The sequence below is a fragment of the Penicillium cinerascens genome, assembly GCF_028974065.1.
Source record: "Penicillium cinerascens strain IBT 15544 chromosome Unknown contig_6_segment0_segment0, whole genome shotgun sequence".
In the NCBI taxonomy this organism is placed as follows: Eukaryota; Fungi; Ascomycota; class Eurotiomycetes; order Eurotiales; family Aspergillaceae; genus Penicillium; species Penicillium cinerascens.
The window spans coordinates 1,181,892-1,200,884 of record NW_026695295.1 but is presented as its reverse complement, the minus strand read 5'-3'; the positions used below and the strand labels follow the sequence as shown (position 1 = coordinate 1,200,884).

The window sequence follows — 18,993 nt, the reverse complement described above, 5'->3', positions numbered from 1 at the left end:
CTTTGGCCGCCTCCAGGGATCGCAGGGTGGGTGTGTTCTAGACTGGAAAGGGTTGCGCAACACAGTATATCAGATCTTACGTGTCTCGGCCAAAACCGGGGTATTCCATCTATGGGTTAGAGAATCGTAGTCTAGACCTCAGAAGCAAAGTCTGATGCGCTGTTGAAGGATTATTGCACATAAAAGGTTGTACCGCCTATATATATACAAGTCATCAGAGAGTGGTCACCCATCGAATACTCTAAGGACAGGCCAGCAATTATACACAGGACAAGACGACATTACATCCCCACCATAATATATACACACTCAATTATCACTCGGCCCATCATGCTTTCCCCCATCCAAATCAGCCAGCTCAAGTACGGACGTGCGAGACTCGTAGAGCGGATTAGAACCCAGCTCCGAATGTAAGTAGAAAGGACCAGACCCGGCGGACGTGGTATTGTTTGTCCAGCCGTAGCTGCAACCCCAGTCGAGGCCTTTGCGAATGCAGTCACTGGCGTGGTGGAAAAGTCGGTTGATTGCCAACAGATCTCCACCCCGTACGCATTTATCAGACCCCTATCATCGAATGTGCCCGTATACGTGGCGAGCGCCCCACCTGAGGTCGCCGTGTAATTGTACGTAGTCAACATATTCGCCTCGGGCCTCCATTGGCAGATTTCACTCGTATACCAAGGGAATGTATCCCCGGTCGACGACCGCGTGGAGTACGTGTTTCTTACTGCACTGTCTATAAGGATGAGTTACGTCTCTTTGCAGAGCTGGAAGCACTCACACAGGACAACATGTTGCCCGCGTTTCCACTCTGATTGTGCTCTAGACCAGGGTCGTTAAGATATTGCAAGTACAGCACTAGGTGCACTTGTTCTCCTTCCGATCTGAATGACATTGTTTCTTTCTATTTCTGCCCGCTCGCTACGCCGTAGCCTTTTCGATATCAGCAGCAAACAGGGCTGCTCCAACAGTGTTCGTGAATGTAAATGCGATGGAGGCAAATGGAACCATTTCAAGGACAAACGAAGCGATGCCGAGTCTACCAATAAGTCAGTATCATCTCATGCCAAACCAAATAGAAAGGGACATCCATCACTCACCCCGTATACGCGCCCCTATGTTTTGTCACCCACTCCTCCTGTTGCTGGTGGTTCCAACCTTTGAGCTGGAAGTATCGCCCATGAAGCGCCGGCCCAACCCTCTTCCCTTGCATAGCGATGTACACCACGGTTCCGACCACAGGAATCAGATTCAAGGGCAGGTACAGCAATGATCGCATTACCGCCTGTGGCCTCAGCCGCGCGAATGGTCGACTCAGCACTTTGCCCAGCCTCGCGACAGCATATTTTCCTCCAGATTGGGGCTTGACGTGGCGTCCTTGCGCGACGAGAGGTTCCTGATCGCGGGCGATGAGGGTACCATCAAAGGTATCGAGAAGGGCGTCTTCGACAAGAAAAGAACGCGAAAGGAGGTTCGTTATAGTAGAGCTTTCACTAAGCACGAGGAGAGCTGCGGATACCGCGGCCAGTGGCCCACTGGTGAAGGCCATGATGGCCATCTGCGGCACGTAGGTGAAGAAGAACATGGCTGTCGTGACACCCACCCCAAGGCTGATGGTCCGTCCGGCGCGGGAGACAAAGGGGCCCCAGAGGTCTTTGTGCGTTGCGAAGTATATTATACCCTGATCCATACAATCACTCGAGGTTAGATGTAGTCGTGGTACCTCTCGTTCGTCGGACGCTGACTTACCTTGAACGGGTACAGATACGCGCCGGATTTGAGAACATCTTGGGAAACCGCACTGGCGCTCTTGGCCTCGGAAATGACTGCGTCCTTGATTCTGTCCGACATGGTGAAATCAACGAGCTCTGTGCGAAGAAAGGGGAATGAGTTTGCGATCAAGAAGCGTCGCCGACGTGGGAAGGGCTGGTGCGGTCATCAATGACGTCATGACACCATATCTACTTGCTGTCTGTCAACAAGAAAACCGCAAAGCGATCAAAACCATCTCAATAAGAATCTTAAAAGATCACAGAAAAAAGCATCAGACCCTGAAATAATTCCAAATGATACGGAGCGTTGGAACAAAAGTTGTTCCAAGGTTGAAGACAAAAAAACCAATTCAATTTCAAATCAATTTATCAGAGAGTATTAAATCCGTTCCTCATACGGAAGATGGAGCTGTCAGGGTGCCCGTGTTACGTTGTTGCAGCAAATTCCTCCCGGTGGCTTCGCTCGGATCTCCCTCCGGACCCAGTTTGTGGCTTGTTCATATTTGTAGCCTTGATTAGTGATGGTAACACACACTGTATTTGGTTTAGGGCTTGGGGGAATGCAATATCTAGGCTAGATAGATGGATGGATGGATGGATACTTCAATTATAGTCTGACAGAACGTACCTTACTCCTGTTTTTGGCAGAACTGGTCATTTACAGAACAGGCATGTCATGGTTGCTCAAAAGGTGCTTTCAAATAGATGAATTTACGAGCGACCAAAGGATCGACAGCGGAAGCGGTGTAGGTGAAATGGCACGGGATTAGTACACGTCGGGTAATTTGCAGGGGAGCGGACCGTGATTGCATTTCCAGGGGCACAGTGCGGCTCTCCTGTAAGATGGTGGGCCGGGTTGACTGACTACTGCTAGCTGAGCAGAGTGCTGATTAGGAGCAAGCGACGTAGGGGGAGGCGACAAGAATAGTGACCGACATGTCACATGTTTGGGCTCTGACGTGGCTATGCAGTCTAAACAAATCCCAGGCGCATCCCACGACCAGTCCTCGAGTTACTGGAAGGAGTTCAACAAATTTGTTGAACGTGCATTCACTTACTGAAAATCCAAAAAAAATGTCAAATCGAACATTGCGCTAGTACTCTGCGCGACCGTGAATAAAATCTATGTTGGGCTTCGATTCAGGGGAGACAATTCGCGCTTAGCATTGTGCAAGCCATGCTGCCTTAGCGCGGCTGACTCCCTCGTATTACATTGTGGGACGCAGCGGGGTTTCCACTCAACCCTCAAATTCTCTCAGAAAAAAACTTCAGCGTTGCCATGCTTCAAAACAGCAGTTTGAAACGCCATAGCGTACCTGTTCATCAATGGCGTGAAGGTATGTTATCAACTCGTTCTGATCCCACCATAGTGCTAAGAATCCAGACCACGGCTGGCAAAAACACGATGCGTGTCTTGAAGACCTATGCACAGATGGCCCATCACGTCCACCGCGAGCGATCTCGAAAGACACGAAAGTTTTCATAATGTGTGTTAAAGCTTCGTATAATCGAAGTTCAATGCAACGGCTAATTCCGCTAGAGTAACGAGCGCAGCCCAAATCCGCGCATGCCGGCAACTCCAGGACTTGTTGGTAAATAGCTTTTGCATGCCGCATTTATGGTGGTCCAATTATATCAACAATGCAAATGGATATTTTGGTTGCGAGACAACTCGTGATGCAGACAACATCACCGGTTTCAGTAAGTCTAGTCGGGTATTCCCCCAGAAAAAAACCTACTAAGAATGATAGACACCTGGGCATACTTCGAAGCCAAGCATTTGCCCAGTAATATGAACTACTACTGGTCAACGATCAAGGTTTTCACGCGATGGCTACCCTCGACTAATCAGACCGGCATTCTTTTGTTCGACACATCCGAAGACATGCTCAATTCGCTGTTTAATCCTGACCTGGATCAGATCAACGATCCTTTTTGGGTTTATGCACGCATTTTAGAAGATGTCGCACGTCTGGACGAGAGTACTGTATGGGATATTCGCGATCAGGTCCGAGGTCTCGAGACAGTATCTTATCAATCGGGTCAAAAGCCAAAGCCTGACTATCGGCGTTTGCATGATATCGCTCGGCACGCAATTCATGTTACCGAGGCCCTTGAAGTGACGGTACAGAATATTGACCAGATTTCCAGACAGCACGAAATCTTTGTCAACTCTCGGACAGATCTTCAGGTGGAACCAGCTCACCAAAAGGTTTCTGAGCGGTTAGCTTTCTTTAAAAGCTACATCGACAGCGCACGACAACGCTCAATATCGAATGAGAAACGACTGCAGAACGAAATTCAGCTGGCATTCAATATCGTCGCGCAGCATGACGCAGCCATTACAGTTGAAATTAGCCGCGCTGCACGTTCAGACAGCGAAACTATGAAGACTCTTGCATTTGTTACCCTCACATTTCTACCTCCCACCTTCATCTGCGCACTTTTCAGCATGTCATTCTTTCATTACGACGGTGGCTCCGGTTGGGGTGTCTCAAAACAGATCTGGATATACTGGGTGATCGCTGTCCCGATGACTGTTGCAACAGCTCTAGTGTGGAATCACTGGAACAAGCTCTTCCCGGGTGACTCTGATGGTCTTCCTCATAAAGGGGCAGCAAAATCGTTGCCCGAATATAACGAAGGGAGTTTTGTACACGATTAATGCATTCAGTCTTAGCCCAATTACAACCATCCTGCAACTTCAATTTCCCAGCTAGTGATCGATAAGAGAAGCCATAAATTTGGTAGATGAAATATAACAAATGTTGGTTCTGAAAAAGGGCCTTGGGCATTTTTGGTACATACAGCGGTATGATTTCTGAGAAGAAGCGAATTGAACGTGCCGCATCATGTGCGGCGAGTGGTTAATAGTCCTCTTTGGGCTGGCTGCCATGTTGACTAGACTACATGTACTTCCACCTCACTTCTTTCTTCTTCAACTCTCATTTCTTTCTTCTTCAACTCTCACTTCTTTCGTCTTCAACTCTCACTTCTTTCTTCTTTAACTATCACTTCCACCCTCGCTTCTCGCTTCTCACTTCTTTCTTCTTCCTTCAACCATATATCTCTCTGCTTTCCTTAAGTACTAGATCCGCAAACTCACACTTTCTTCTCTCTATATCTCCACTTCATTAACGTCGAATCTTTTCACCTTACTTTGATTTGCTGAAAATCAAAATGCCTTCTCCAACCAAGCAGTCGAAGCACAAACACGCAAGTCTTTCTAACGTCTTCGAAGGACTTCGGATCGGACCCACCTCTCCCTCTCCATAAATCAACCCACCATCTACCAACATCAAGCTTGCCAAGTCCTTACGCCAATACATGCGGTCAACCCTTCACATTGGCCGCCGAACTGTCTTTCATCCCTACTGTAACGAGAATCACTTTAAACCCCATCAGGGCAAACTTGGATATGTCTGCGATCCTCGGAGCTCCCATTGTACACAACGATCATCTACGATATTTCGAAAACACGCTATTTCAGAAATCAATGTATTGCTGTTCACTTCATAAAGCCCCAAATATCTACCCACATGTTATTATCCCTTCAAAAGCTTTCCAATAGCGCAAGGTCTCAAGCCGGGATTTTCTCTCCCGTCTCAGGGTCTCTGCCCATAACATACGAACCCGCCTTATCAGTGTCAAAGGCACCATTCTCTTCAGTTAACTCCTCCGTGTGTGCAAAATAGGTTAGGAGAACACTATCTGCGGGCTATAAATCGGAGATATATATACCTCGGAGGCTCCATCAGGTTTGATCCGCCAGTTGTACTAGGTGTTAATCTATGGCGGGAGAGGGCCGCTCTATTCCGGGAAGTCCTCCGGAGGCACATCTATTTTATAGCGCGACTCATCAAGATAGTTCTATCCCTAGCAGTGCGCGTATCTGTAAAAATACTAATAATGTTCTGCTCGATGAAATTGACTTTATACTGTTTCTCTAGAGCCTAGCTCTTGCACTGCTCCTCAGAGGCATTGATGAAAGCAGACTCGAAGGGTTCGTCTTCTTGCAACACTTGTTCGAGTCCGTCGAGGTGATTTGGTGTTGGAAATTGGAGCCCTCATCCTAAGGCGCCAATATCGGTCGGCATCTCTCTGCCCCGATGGCTGCTGATTGGTCAGCTAGGCCCATGAGGTTATTGGAAATGGGCGCCCGTATATGCAGGTTCCTCATCTATATCGCCTTCTTTGCTTCTTTTCAGGGGGTTTCCCCATGGACACCGGGCAGCGGTGTAGGAGAACATTTTTGTATGCATTTCTCTTAGAAAACAGTTCTCAGGGGTAGGATATAAATATCCCCCTGAGAACGAGTAGAAAAGACAATCAGAATTTACCATCAATTACCTGTCTATCTTCTTTTCGTCTGATTATCTACCCCCTAATTCTCAACATTTGGCACAGTGTCTAATTCGACAAGGAAGAATATACGTTTTCCACGGTTGTGGGCTTCTAGAATCTTAGGAATGAGCTAATGGCCCCGAATCAGAATTGGTAACTTGGTGGCAGATATATTTAAATGCAGGCTTATAGGTTTAGTTTCCTCGGCAGTACAGAATAACAAGACGCCTGACATAATAAGAGGATGTTGTTTGGGGTTTAGCTTGAAATGTGAGATGTGGATGTCAATTATGTTGACCCCCTATATATCACAGCTGCCCCCTAAGGCAACTCGTTGAGATGCGTGTTGGGCTTTTGCATGGGACACTACGCTAGTATCGAAACGAACAGCCATAGAGAGAGAATTTATGGATGATCGGATATTATTATTTTCTTCTACAATCAGATATCAGATATAAGGCCGTCTTTCTTGTCCTCTTCAGCCTAGCTGGCTCTCTGTGGTGTTCACGTTTCATTTTCTAACGCTATCAGGCGCAGCAGCTACAGTAAGCAAACAGTGAAAATTTGAAGAATTCAAATAGTTTGATTGATCATAAAACAACTGTGGATGTGAATGTTTGGCAAATCTGAACTCATCTTGCCATACATAGCGGCGGTAAATCCAAAAGGTCGATCACTACTGCTTCTGTTGCTGTGTGCCTTCCCCTGCAGGGCCCCTTGCATGGAGCATTCATTCGTTAAAGAGAGACATCAAATCTGTTCCTGGTAAAAATGTCTACTCTGTACTGCCAGAGGACTTAGACGGCTAAATTACATCCAGCCATCCGGGTAGCCAATTGCCTTCGCGTATTGCTCCCGGCGCCCGCATTAATACCGCTCCTTGCTTACTGTGCGACTAATCATATGTATTGCTTTAATGTGGAATTAAAACTAACTAGTGAAATATTATCCTGCATATATCTAATAATCATCAGTAGGAGACTCATCTTGGAATTTTGCAAGGACCCAAATGATTACCCCTAGCGCCACTTGTGTGAACGATTTTGACTTACAGCTTTCTAATAAATAGAAGTCGCGACTATCCTTTCTTGCCAAGTGAATTCCGGAAATTCTCTCTTGCCTTTTTAATAATTTTTGCGTCTCCAAGATGGCCTTCCAAAGGCTTTCTGTTTATCCTCGGTTACCTCCTCTGGATCTGTTTGACTGGCGTTTTGATGATGCCCCGAAAACAATCCCGCCGATATCTCAAAGCGAATCCACATGGACCCAGCCGTTTACAATCTCTCAGTCCCTTTTTCATGACCTTCTTGATGTCAAGGTACCTGTCACAATAGCTGCCACGTACCTGGTCACCGTCACCATCCTTAATCGTGTGAATGAGAGTCGACAGTATAAACCCTGGGGGTTTTCCAGAACTTCAACCTTCAAGTTGTTTGTGCTGCTGCACAACATTTTATTGGCCACATTCTCTGCATGGATTTTTTATGGGCTGTTTTGTTCATTAAGAAGCTGTTGGCCATCGAAAACAGAGCCGAACTTTTTACCTCGGGCAGCGGATTCCCTTTGCCGCATTGCTGGCGAAAATCCGCCTCGTGGTACGAATTTCACTCTTGGAAGCAATCATGCTCGGTACTTGTTCCAAGAGAGTCTTTTGCTAGACGCCAATATGTTCGCCCTTCGCGATTCAAATCGTCTATGGACCACCGGCTATGCCTATTTTAGTTGGCTGTTCTACCTATCGAAGTTCTATGAAGTGGTTGACACTTTGATCATTTTGGCGAAAGGTAAAAGAAGCTCGATGCTGCAGACATATCACCACACCGGCGTTATGTTTTGCATGTGGGCAACAGTCCGCTACATGTCACCACCCGGCCTGGTCGGTATTTTTTTCAATTCGGCTATTCACACTCTCATGGTATGCACATATTTTATTGTTTACTAAGCTTTGGCTCCCAAGTACTAAGTTGTGTTCCTTTATAGTATTTTTACTTCGCTTGGACGTCCCTTGGACTTCCAGTTCTCAGATATATCAAACAGGCGTTGACAACGTTACAAATCACGCAATTTGTTGTTGGCGGTTTTATTGCCTGCACTTATCTCTTCATTGAGTACGATTCATTGGTACATCGCCTTGGAGATGATGGCCAAGGGCTACCACCGGCGATTACTGAAGATATGAGAATCTCATCTCCGGTACCAACAATGTCCAGTGCTCGAGGGGGACATGATGATGGATTTCACAATCATAGTTCTCGGGGTCTTTACGAAGTTCGAAGGACTCCATGCTTGGAAAGAAGTAGTCAGGCATTTGCAGTTTGGTTGACAACTCTCTATATCCTGCCCCTGATATATCTTTTTTTGTGCTTTTTCAATCGTTCATACTTGAAACGTGCCAAGAGCCATGTTAAGTAGCAGATCAACCACCTCGATGTAACTTTCTAGGGTCCCAACCTTGGAAATGTCTATCTATTGTTTTTAAATATTACTTTTTTACGTTAGAGTACTACAAACAGTGAAGCTGCCATTTTGAATCATAGAGCACATTTTAATGAGAAAATGGGCGTAACCAGTACATTCAACACCCACAGGACAACTGCTAATCCAGTCAAATTTTGTTTCCTGAGGAAATAGGTACAATAACTCGAGCTTTATATCCATGTCCAGTTCCAAAAGCTCTACATCGATAGTATAAATAACAAATAAACGCCAATTCGAAGAAAGAATGGGAGAAATTCCCCGCTTCCAAGGGAAAGAAAAAGCACTTGTACCAGTTGCCATCTCCTTCGGCCATTATAAGCTATTAGTCTTGCTTGTTACCGACTTTTCCCACAAGACGAAGCCCTAGAGAGCTCACTAGGAAGACAACTACCATGCCAGCAAATATAGTCCAATAAGCAGCACGATATCCCTCTAGAAGCTGACCGGCCGTTTGAGAAGATGTACTTGTATCGATTGCCGAGCCATCATCATGGGCGGTGACGGAAGCGGCTATGACGGCAGTGACAGCCAGTCCAACAGAGTTACCCAGCTGAGAGATGGTATTGAAGACACTCCCAGCCAGAGCCATTGAGTCATCAGGGAATGCCCGGGAAATTATAAGACTAGACACAGTCCATAGCACTAGGCAAATGATAAGTCAGTATTTACATCGTTCTTATCAGATACACAAGTTGAGGAAGGCTACTCACCATCGCCGTTGATTGGACTTAACGTCATAGCAACAAAAGCTGCAGTCCAATATGTCCAGTTGGGGGAGGCGACCGCCATTAAGATAGGTGAAATCGCGGTTATCAGTGCACTCACCCCCAGCAACAGGTTTACATTCACCTTTGACACCAGATGAGCAGTAAGTATGTTGGTGGCCACGCCAACTACAGCCATGGGCAAGAAGCGAATGGAAGCTTGGAGGGCCGAGATGTCCTGGACGTCCTGAAAGAACAGGGTTGATATGTACTGGAAAGAGTTGAACCCGGCCCATGTGAAGAACATGGCGACGCAGATGAAAAGAAACGGCAGATTTCGCCATAAAGCGTTTGGAATCAAAGCTGGCCTGTTGTGCTTTACCTGCCATTTCACCCAAAGCGAGAAGATAGGGAGGAGTAATATCGAGATAATGAGCAGCAAGATGTATTGGGGCTCAGACATATTCCTGTAGGTATATGTGATCATCCTATAGAAATGTCAGCAAGATCTGGATAAGGAATTGAATACAAAGACCAAGAACGACTCACGCAAGCACATAGGATAGGAGTCCAAATGCCAAGGCTAGAATTCCTACACCAATCCAATCAATATTGTAAGCAAGCTTATGCCACGTAGCCCGGCATAGCTTCGTCGAATCCGCGTCCGATGGAAGGATGAAGATGGACCCGACAAACAATACGGCATCGATAATGGCGGTGATGTAAAACCCCCATCGCCAGCCGATGGTGTTGGTGAAAACACCACCAAGAACGAGCCCTAATGCATGGCCTAGTGGCTGTCCCATCCCTGTTGCTGCAAAAGCAATATTCCTCTTGCGTCCAGGTGGAAAGGACGCAGTCACTAGCGACATAGATGTCGGGAGACACATAGCCACGAAGAGTCCTAGTAGAGCACGGAAAATGATGAATTGGTTACCAGTGCGGGCAAGTCCACATGCAAGAATCAGAGGACACGAGAAGCCGCTCCCGATCAGCCACATTCTCTTAGAGCCAACGACATCCGCAACGGAGCCGAATGCTAGCAAGGTGCATCCTGCAGATAAAGCATATACCGATGCCGGCCAGAAGATCAGATCGCGGTCGAGGTTGATGTCGGTTGAGATACTAGGAAGTGCGGTAGTCAGAATTCCAGTTCCCGAGACACTGATAAAAGTGACACCAGTTATTATGGTGATAATCCAGAGCGACTCCAAGGCCGACTTGCCATCATTCTCCAACGACTCCCCGGATAGAACATTCCCATCTAGCTTTGACGACTCTCTTTCCATTTCCACAACTTCCTTGCCGCGTCTTTCATCGTACGATTCCGCCAATGCCGGCGCTGCTGAGGTCACTGTCGTCATGGTTGTCATGGCGGCGGAGCGGAAGCTGCTTTGTCTCACGGTGTGAAGGATATGAAAGAAACCGATCAACGGGATCCGGTGAGAACAACACCTAGGTCACCCAGCCTCCAAAATAGGACGGAAAGATTATGAAAAAAAAAAAAAAAAAAAAAAAAAAAACAAATCACATACATCCCAGATGGATTCTTGGACACGCGCGTCCTTTTAATAAGCGGGAGTACCTTTTCTGTCCTAGTGATATACAATCCCTGTACTAGTGCCTTAGTCCGTGCACCAGATGCGACCGTAGGGAGCAGTGGGGCACTAACCATGTGTATCTATAAGGATGGCTGTGCCAGCCTTTCTGGTCCGGAGTTATAAGACGCTCGGGATGACGGCGTTCGAGATAATGGTCTTTGCCTAGAGGGCCTATACTATATATTTACCAATCAACAGAGATTTGGCGTGGCTGTGTGCAGATGCTAAGAGACGATTTTTTCAGAGCAGTTATACCTAGTGATATATCGCTGTAGCCTAGTTGAGCGGTCCGTGCGGCTAGCGCGCCGGCCCGAAGGATTCTCATCTGGTTCTCACGAGCCCATAGGGTGTGGAGAACAGGGCTTCACGTCCGCTCAGCCGTGCTTAAGCCCATTACTCTACGCGGCCAATTCTCGAGGCGCCCTGGAAATTAATATGGAGGAAAAATTGTCTTAGTGTGAGTGTGGGTGATATGGGTGAGAATCTGGAGACCGAGGTGACAAAGGTGAGAACGGGGTGAGACGGGGTGACAAGATGATGGATGTCCCTCCGCACATCTACCCAAGCCAGGGTGATCAGTACTGTACCTGACAGGGGCTTTGATTCTGGCTTGTTGTAATGAATTCACATCACTTGCCCACGTAAAGGACTTGGTCGGGCTTCTCTAACGATCTCCAGGCCTTGACCATGCCGTTGAGCTCTTTACAGACAGCGTTTCTCTCCTCATCGTTCAAAGCACCCCATCCTTGCTCCAAGGTTTCGCCCCTTATCAAAGACATGTAGATAAATACTTGGCCACCGTTTTCGGTCCACCCAAACACCTCAGGAACTGGTACTTTGCCTTTCAACTGCTTGTATACCATATGTTGGGTCTCTGCCTCTGTAACGGTTGTGTCGGCTCCATATTTGACAATCAGCCCCAACGATGGAAACTTGACAGGCGGGGGTCGGTTGAATCTTGTACCACGGATGTTGCCTGACCCCTCGTTGATGGCTCTCACCTCGGCCGGGTTAGGGAGCGTAGACGCCCGATGCTCCCTGAAAAAGGTAGAGTCGGAAATGGTCCTTGTTGTGTCGTTGGTTGAATCGTGGAGGCCGGCCTCGCCTTCAGCTCCCTCGGGCGTCATCTTCGAGATAACACAGGTGAAGCGGGGGTGAGTAGACTAACTCTGAAGCGGAACTTGATTCGACCACTGACTTGGAAGCGGAAAATCGCGCATAGAAAACTCGAATAGTCACAGTTCACGCTCATGCTCCTACTAAATGATTTAAGTCACATCTTTCAGCCTATTGCAAATCGCTCAAGCCAGCACCGCCTCCCATCAGTACTTCTAATCCTGCGGCAAAGGGATGGCTACGGCCATTTACGGCCAATGGGCTTTTTTTGAAGAGCCCAGTTGAAAAACGTTGGTGAAACCGCCTGAACAAACAAAAAAAAGCCTCAGCAGTCCAGACCACAAAATTTCAAACCTGCATCACTAAATAAATTTAAGTTTTAGCATGTAAAAGCATGGTGGTAAGGTGTCCGCAAATTCCTTCCGGACCGGCTACATTTGAGCTTGCCTCGGTCCGCGCCTTGTCAGAATGAAGCGCAACAAAAATGAACATGTACTTCTCGAAGCCTTCTTTAGGAATTCCGGGACTCGACATGGTTGAATTCATTCGTCGCCGCGGAGGATCGGCGTTTATGCCCAATCCCTACATTCCCGACGTCGAATGTATCGCCAGATTCGTCTACATAACATTCCTTGCCAGCCACATGCCACATCACTGTTTTCCGCAGGCGAGTTGCGCATTCGAGTTCAGTCGTTGGTAATGTGTATTACCCCAGAGCGTATGTTGCAATTAGTTCATGTAGCAGGGAATTCTGTTCCGGAAGACATTTATCGTCTACGGCAATTTTATTCGACACAGCATGGAGAACCGTTGGCTTCCCTGATGGCCAGCCATCCTCAATCTGACCTAAAAGAGTTGAATTAGGCTGCTGACAGTACGAGCAAACCCGGTGCAAACATTGTCATTGGTCTAGGCTATAGAGAGCTCTTTTTCCGAAGCCATATCTGGTCTGCGGCGATTTTTTTCGGTCCAATGAGAATAAAATCTGGCTTGAATGATCGTTGATGATCTGCATTTTTGAGACTGAGTCTGCATTTGTCTGCTTCTTCCACGCAGAGCTGACACCCGTCAGCTCAATATTTTCTCCGAGGATATTATCAGCATACGGTAGACTTGGCAGCGCAAAGTGCAACTTGCCATCTAACTCACATCCCAGAGTTAGGGAGCGAAAGTACTCCGAACCAAATATATTTCGAATCCTGATTGTTTTGGTGTTTCTTGTTCGGCTCTAGTGACTACCGGATGCGGTAACAACACCAGTCTAGATCCGGGTTGCCCAGGGCAATCCACCCAGCCTTGGGAAAGATTCGACGAAGACGGAAAATTGTGATGCTTCCAAGTAAACGACCAATTCAAGTAGAATGTATTGATCTGCAATCAGCAAATCTCAAAATCTATATTAACGCCATTCATCCCGTACCAGAAAAGAAAAGATCCTCTCATAAGATCATTTCCAATATTTTGAGCAATCCAAGCGAAGACCAGCAGAAGTTCTCCCGAAGAACTACCACACAATATCCCAAGATGCTTTTCACCAACGTCGCCGCCATTGCCCTTGGCTTCTTTGCCTCCTCAGGCCTCGCCGCTCCCTCTTGGGCAAAATATGTCACTGTCCAACTGGCCAACGAACAATCTGGAACCAATTCCGACATCACTATCCCCATTGACGGAGTGATGCGTCCCGTCCAAGAGCTCTGGGGTCAAACCGATGTTGCACACGAGGGTCTTGTCTTCGCGTCGAGCGCCATGTTAACCGCTTTCCCGGAGACTACTATTTGCACCTTCACTGAAGGGCCGCGCCTGGATGCGACCTTGAATGCGGAGAAGGCATACACTTCATTCGGAGGAGTCAGAGACCTCTGTGCTGCCTATGTGATGTGCAAGTGCGAGGACTTTTAAAAGTGCCCTTGATGGAACAGGATATCGAATGAGAATGAAGGGCTTCGCGATGTTTTTTGTATATTGAAGATTTGTTGCAGTGTGGGAAATAATGTAGTAGAGCTACATAGGTGTTCTAATTCTTATTAATTTGGCCTATTTGAGCTGATGCCGTGCTTGATTGGTTGCAAAGTAGACGCGGGCGATGAACAATTACTTGATAGAAATAGAAGTGGAATATAAGGACCGAAAGTATGTAGTGTATCGGACCTGCCTGTCAATTTTCTTTCACTCCATCGCCATACATACCCTCAATTCTTATCTTGGACTGTGAACGATTCGAGTCTCTTCGACAAGATGAAGAGTGCCCAAGATACAGCTCTTGCGACCGTGAGGTTATCGAAAACATCCTTCTCAGCCTCGATCTAAAATCCATCTCGACATCCGCCCAACGCGTGTGCCGCCCAGGGCATGAGCTTGTTTCCACATCACCTTCTCTTGAGAAACATCTCTATTTCTAGCATTATTGGCAGCGAATGCATAAACATCGTAACCCTCTATTAGCCAAGCTTTTCCCGGGTTGGTTGCCATCCGCCGAACCTCAACTCGAGCGAGCCACCGAACATGGCGTTATTAAAGGTCGTCATCTTGGGAGTTAATCCGACTTCGACAACTTGACCCTCGCTCAGCCTGACAGAAATGCGTGTTTCCTGTGGAAGAATGCCAGTTGGCGCCGCATTCTGGTTCAACAGCCCATTATTCTTGACCTTGCTATCTTCAAGTGAGCAGCGCTCGAGGCAACAAATTTATTCGTGGACCGTATATACGAGAACTGCTCCAGGCCAATACATCTGTTGAAGATTTTCATATTCACAGTCGCAGGCCGCATCGGATCCACTCCGGATGAATTTATTCTTCGACCAAGTCATTCACACCAATGGGGCAATTCCTACGTTTTGGATGACTATGTGGTATAATAGAGACAGGGAGGTGCAGATTCCACCCGCAATTGGCAATTATACATTCAAGGAGGAGGACAAGCGGATGCCTCGGGAAATGTTTTGGTGGTCTACCAAACGCAACAATGTAAGAGTCCATTTCAGCGGACGCCAGGAAAAAAAGTTCATTTTTTCCACTGACATTTTGGACTCGAACGAGGGTTAGATTCAATTTGAATTGGATGAGCGATCGCGTCAATAGATTCAAAGAAAACTGTTTCCCCCTCTTCATCGGGAATAGCTGCTTGTACGCTAAACCAAGAAAGGCAACCCCCCTCTCTGAAGCGTTGTTTGACCGCGTTTGGGCCCAACACGCGAATTTCACGGGGCTGGAGAAAAAAGCAACGAGAAGCGAATCTTTGCTAAGCACATCCTTCCAGTGGCTTGATCACCTTAAAAAAACCGCCTGGTTCATGAAACTCTTTCCTTGACCCGCTAAGCGCCAACATGAATAGGGGTGATGTGCCAGCCTTTTCAAATATTTTGAAAATCACCTGTCTCTATATCGCACATTGCCTAATTCCCGCTACGCTGCTCATCGCAACATCGAAACAGTCCATTCTTCGGTATCTTTCGATTCCGTTTTCGATCTTCATCGCATATCAGGCCATACATGTGGCTTGTGCTCTGGGCCCGGGTTTCTTTTGGTGTGAACTCACTCGACTATTCGTGACTATCATCTTCCAGTGCCTAAACTTGTTGCTCATCAATCCAAAAGATAGCGGCGATGTGCCGCCACACTCTGGCCAGGGTCTGGTGGCTCGCCTTTATTACACCATAAGCCTCTGCACCCAGCCTCGTGGAATAAACACATCCTGGCAGGTAAAGAATGCCCCATCACAACCAAAATACTATCAAAGAAGAGGTTGGAATAATCCTCCTCGAGGCCGCTTCTTGATTCGGCAAATAGCTATCGCTATTTGGCAATATTTGGCGCTGGATGTCTTTGCCACCCTTGCGTTGCAACAAGCCTTGGAGCAAAAGAAGAATGAGACGCTGCCTCCGGTGGTCCAATGGGATTTATCAGTTGAACAATGGATCGAGCGAATAAGCTCAAATCTTATAGCTGGATTCGTCGTGAGTCGGATCTTGATCGACTTTCACCATCGTGCGTTTTCCATCATCGCTGTGGGAATCGGGCTCGATTCCCCTTCAAATTGCCCTCCTTTGTTTGGAAGGGCAGCAGATGCCCATACATTACGGGGATTCTGGGGGTAAGTTATGCTCGCCTGTTCTTTGCTTCGGACGTACATCGTCAGTCGAAAGATAGCATGGTGGATTTATTCTAATGAAGAACCCCGCAGGAAATTCTGGCACCAGCTACTGCGACAACCTCTCACCTCCGTCAGCGCCTTCATTACTCGGGTACTGGGTATCCCGTCAGGCTCTTCAGCAGAGCAGTACACAAATGTTTTCATGATCTTCTTTTTCTCAGGCGGGCTGCATCTCGCGATCGATACTGTGCAGGGGATCCCGACAGAAGAGTCTGGTGCCATGCTTTTTTTCACCATAGCCCCATTGGGTCTCATAATTGAAGACGGTATCAAAGCACTTTGGAGATTTTCTGGGAAATCGAGTGACGCGAAAAAGGAGAGCAAGAAAAGTCCATCGCCACTATGGCAGAAAGCACTTGGCTTCCTCTGGACTTCGGCTTGGCTGGGTATCACATCGACTTGGTACTTTTACCCGCAGATTCTGAGACCGCAGAACCAGGCTCTGGTTCCTTATAGTGTAGCTAGCCAGACTGGGCTGCCTGTAATGGGGTTGGTGGTGGTTGTTGGTGGCTCCATTGTTGCGTTTGTCTTCGAGGCTGAGATTTGAGGATGTGTATAGATCCCTGTGCTCATGTCATTGAAGTCTTTCATGGAGTTTCGATCAATCAAAACATACCGAGGTTACCTTGGGCCCTTTAAAGTCTCTGCCCGGTCGACTGCTAAAGTCGTACCGTAAACTATGCCACAGGCTATGACTACGAACCACTCGACTCTGTCTATTGTTATGAATGAGATAAGCCACTCCACTAGATCGGGCGAAGCTTTTGATGTATGCATTGACCAGTAATTGGTCCTGCGGCTGCTCGATAACTAGGGCCAGCTTCATGATGATAGTGGCAACTACTGACAGTTGAGTGCTGCGTTCTGATTGTATTTGCTTCTGGGGCTTGGTCTTAAGTCAAACGCTCGAATACGATGGGTTTCGTACACGTGAACCATCGCGTTCTACAATACTTTCCAGGCTATGCGTTTTTTCGTGTCTTGAATATCGTATCCGTGGTTCCACGCTCAGGACAAAGTGTCCTTGACATTTTCTGTCTAGGTATAGCCGTGGAAATGGCGGGACAGGTGCTCGGGGAGATGGGCTCGTGGCGTACAGAATATTACACGGTTCTAAGGTAATCTGTCATATGCATCTCAGCTCACCTGCGTCAATGGAAATCTGGAATCGAGTGTATTGACATTTCTATCCCGTGAAGTGTACATAGATGCACATGTTTCACGTCCATCAATAAGTGTATCTGGTGTAATTGAAAGAGCGGGACCTCGAGTTTACACCCACTGCTTGTTTCCAAGATGCGAGACAAACGCACCACCAAACCCATCCTCGATACTGGCCTTCTCCCAAGTCAATCTGACATACCGGACGGATTCCTCCGGTGTGATTGGGCCCTTAAAGTGAGGCGCATAGGTTACGAGCTTGCCCACGAATCCCGACATGCCCTGCAGCTCTTCCGGAGTGGCTATGCGCATGCATTAATAAAATATCTAGGTATTGCAACCTTAAAAGGCAGGAAATGATACGTACCATCCGCGTAGAGGCCCACCTCCACTAGACCCGGGCTGATACTCAGGAATAGCACGCCGTCTTTCTTGTATTGGGCGCTGAACTTGGCCACGATGACGTTCATAGCCGCCTTGGAGGCAGCGTATAAAGCACCAATATCAACATCGCAATCGTTAATCAAGTCAAGGTCGGCCATACCGCTGGAAATGGTAATGACCTTCTTGACCTTACCTTTCATGATAAGAGGATGGAAGAGGTGGAAGAGGTGGATGTTGCCGACGACATTTGTCTGCAATAGCTGCGATGAAACAGCCTCGACCTCCTCGACCTTGTCGCTCCTGTTGAACAAATCGTGTTAACGATAGACCAGCGCGAACAATAGCCAGAAGGAAGTAAACCTACAATGCGCCGATGGGTCCATAGGTGTCCAAGTAGGGCACTAAACCCCCGTTGGCGACTAGGTAGTCGACGCCACGCTCGCCAACGATTTCGGCCGTGTCAGCAGCAGCCTGCTTCAGAGTGGCATACTTGGTGAGGTCTCCATAGAGGATGTGGACATTCGGGCGGTCACCAGCTCTGCTGCTATCTTCTTCTCGGTCGCAGCTTTGTCGCGGACTAGACCGATGACCAGGTTCTGCCGGTCCTCCGAGAGCTGTTTGAGGAATTCGAACTAGGCTGCTGTATTAGATAAATACGGTGCATCACGCGGAAGGAGGCAGCTTCACCCCGATTCCTTTGGACACTCCGGTGATAACGTAAACGGACATTTGGAGTAAAAGAGTAATTATTGCACGTTGGATGAAGTAAGTGCGTGGGTGTGGGTGTAGGATACGACAAGGACCTAATCTCGACTGTTATAGTTTCAACAAACGACGCCTATATCATGAACATGCCAGACGCTTAATAATGCTACTTTCTTAATAATTAACAATCGAATGGGATGGAACGGCAACGTCGTGGGCCTACCCTCGAAGTAAAGTAGGCTGGCCTTAGGCGAACTTGGCAAACATTTTGATTGGATCAATGCCCGACTAGTCAGACGAAATGGAAAGTACGGAGTACTAACTACCAAGATACCATGTACAATACATCCAACAAGCACCTCGTGGGACACGGAGATGCCCGTTGGTGGGGACGATTGAGGCGGCTTAGGTGGGGGCTAAATGATACGGAATGTCCGAATGTGGACAGATATACTGTAGTAACTGTATTATGACTAGCTCACTACGGTACTGATCATGGTGCGAGCCTGGGTTCTGTGCCAATTGTCATGGTGCAAGCTGCCGTTCATGGGGAGGGCGACCCTCCCAATGAACAACCG

The 18,993-nt window shown here is 47.5% G+C and overlaps 8 protein-coding genes across 8 annotated transcripts; 4 read left to right on the top strand and 4 right to left on the bottom strand.

Moving 5' to 3' along the window:
* Window positions 1-921: 921 nt before the first annotated feature.
* Window positions 922-1,851, bottom strand: N7498_006420 (uncharacterized protein; the record flags this gene model as incomplete). The annotated part of the gene is made up of 3 exons (XM_058453482.1): window positions 922-1,039; window positions 1,101-1,681; window positions 1,750-1,851. The coding sequence occupies 3 exons, from the start codon at window positions 1,849-1,851 to the stop codon at window positions 922-924; spliced, it is 801 nt and encodes a 266-aa protein (XP_058307673.1).
* A 1,200-nt stretch (window positions 1,852-3,051) lies between these two features.
* N7498_006419 (uncharacterized protein) lies at window positions 3,052-4,437 on the top strand (the record flags this gene model as incomplete). Its single annotated transcript, XM_058453481.1, has 4 exons — window positions 3,052-3,109; window positions 3,157-3,259; window positions 3,313-3,473; window positions 3,524-4,437. 4 exons carry the CDS (start codon window positions 3,052-3,054, stop codon window positions 4,435-4,437), a joined length of 1,236 nt encoding a protein of 411 aa, XP_058307672.1.
* Window positions 4,438-7,263: 2,826 nt separating this feature from the next.
* N7498_006418 (elongation of very long chain fatty acids protein) lies at window positions 7,264-8,528 on the top strand (the record flags this gene model as incomplete). The annotated part of the gene is made up of 2 exons (XM_058453480.1): window positions 7,264-8,031; window positions 8,097-8,528. 2 exons carry the CDS (start codon window positions 7,264-7,266, stop codon window positions 8,526-8,528), a joined length of 1,200 nt encoding a protein of 399 aa, XP_058307671.1.
* Window positions 8,529-8,916: 388 nt separating this feature from the next.
* N7498_006417 (Major facilitator superfamily domain general substrate transporter) lies at window positions 8,917-10,671 on the bottom strand (the record flags this gene model as incomplete). Its single annotated transcript, XM_058453479.1, has 3 exons — window positions 8,917-9,236; window positions 9,305-9,786; window positions 9,848-10,671. The coding sequence occupies 3 exons, from the start codon at window positions 10,669-10,671 to the stop codon at window positions 8,917-8,919; spliced, it is 1,626 nt and encodes a 541-aa protein (XP_058307670.1).
* Window positions 10,672-11,528: 857 nt separating this feature from the next.
* On the bottom strand, window positions 11,529-12,026 carry N7498_006416 (uncharacterized protein; the record flags this gene model as incomplete). Its single annotated transcript, XM_058453478.1, has 1 exon — window positions 11,529-12,026. One exon carries the CDS (start codon window positions 12,024-12,026, stop codon window positions 11,529-11,531), a length of 498 nt encoding a protein of 165 aa, XP_058307669.1.
* Window positions 12,027-13,539: 1,513 nt separating this feature from the next.
* N7498_006415 (uncharacterized protein) lies at window positions 13,540-13,914 on the top strand (the record flags this gene model as incomplete). The annotated part of the gene is made up of 1 exon (XM_058453477.1): window positions 13,540-13,914. The coding sequence occupies one exon, from the start codon at window positions 13,540-13,542 to the stop codon at window positions 13,912-13,914; it is 375 nt and encodes a 124-aa protein (XP_058307668.1).
* A 1,424-nt stretch (window positions 13,915-15,338) lies between these two features.
* N7498_006414 (wax synthase family protein) lies at window positions 15,339-16,712 on the top strand (the record flags this gene model as incomplete). The annotated part of the gene is made up of 2 exons (XM_058453476.1): window positions 15,339-16,105; window positions 16,196-16,712. 2 exons carry the CDS (start codon window positions 15,339-15,341, stop codon window positions 16,710-16,712), a joined length of 1,284 nt encoding a protein of 427 aa, XP_058307667.1.
* A 725-nt stretch (window positions 16,713-17,437) lies between these two features.
* Window positions 17,438-18,439, bottom strand: N7498_006413 (uncharacterized protein; the record flags this gene model as incomplete). The annotated part of the gene is made up of 5 exons (XM_058453475.1): window positions 17,438-17,628; window positions 17,694-18,010; window positions 18,075-18,199; window positions 18,244-18,342; window positions 18,398-18,439. The coding sequence occupies 5 exons, from the start codon at window positions 18,437-18,439 to the stop codon at window positions 17,438-17,440; spliced, it is 774 nt and encodes a 257-aa protein (XP_058307666.1).
* Window positions 18,440-18,993: the final 554 nt, after the last annotated feature.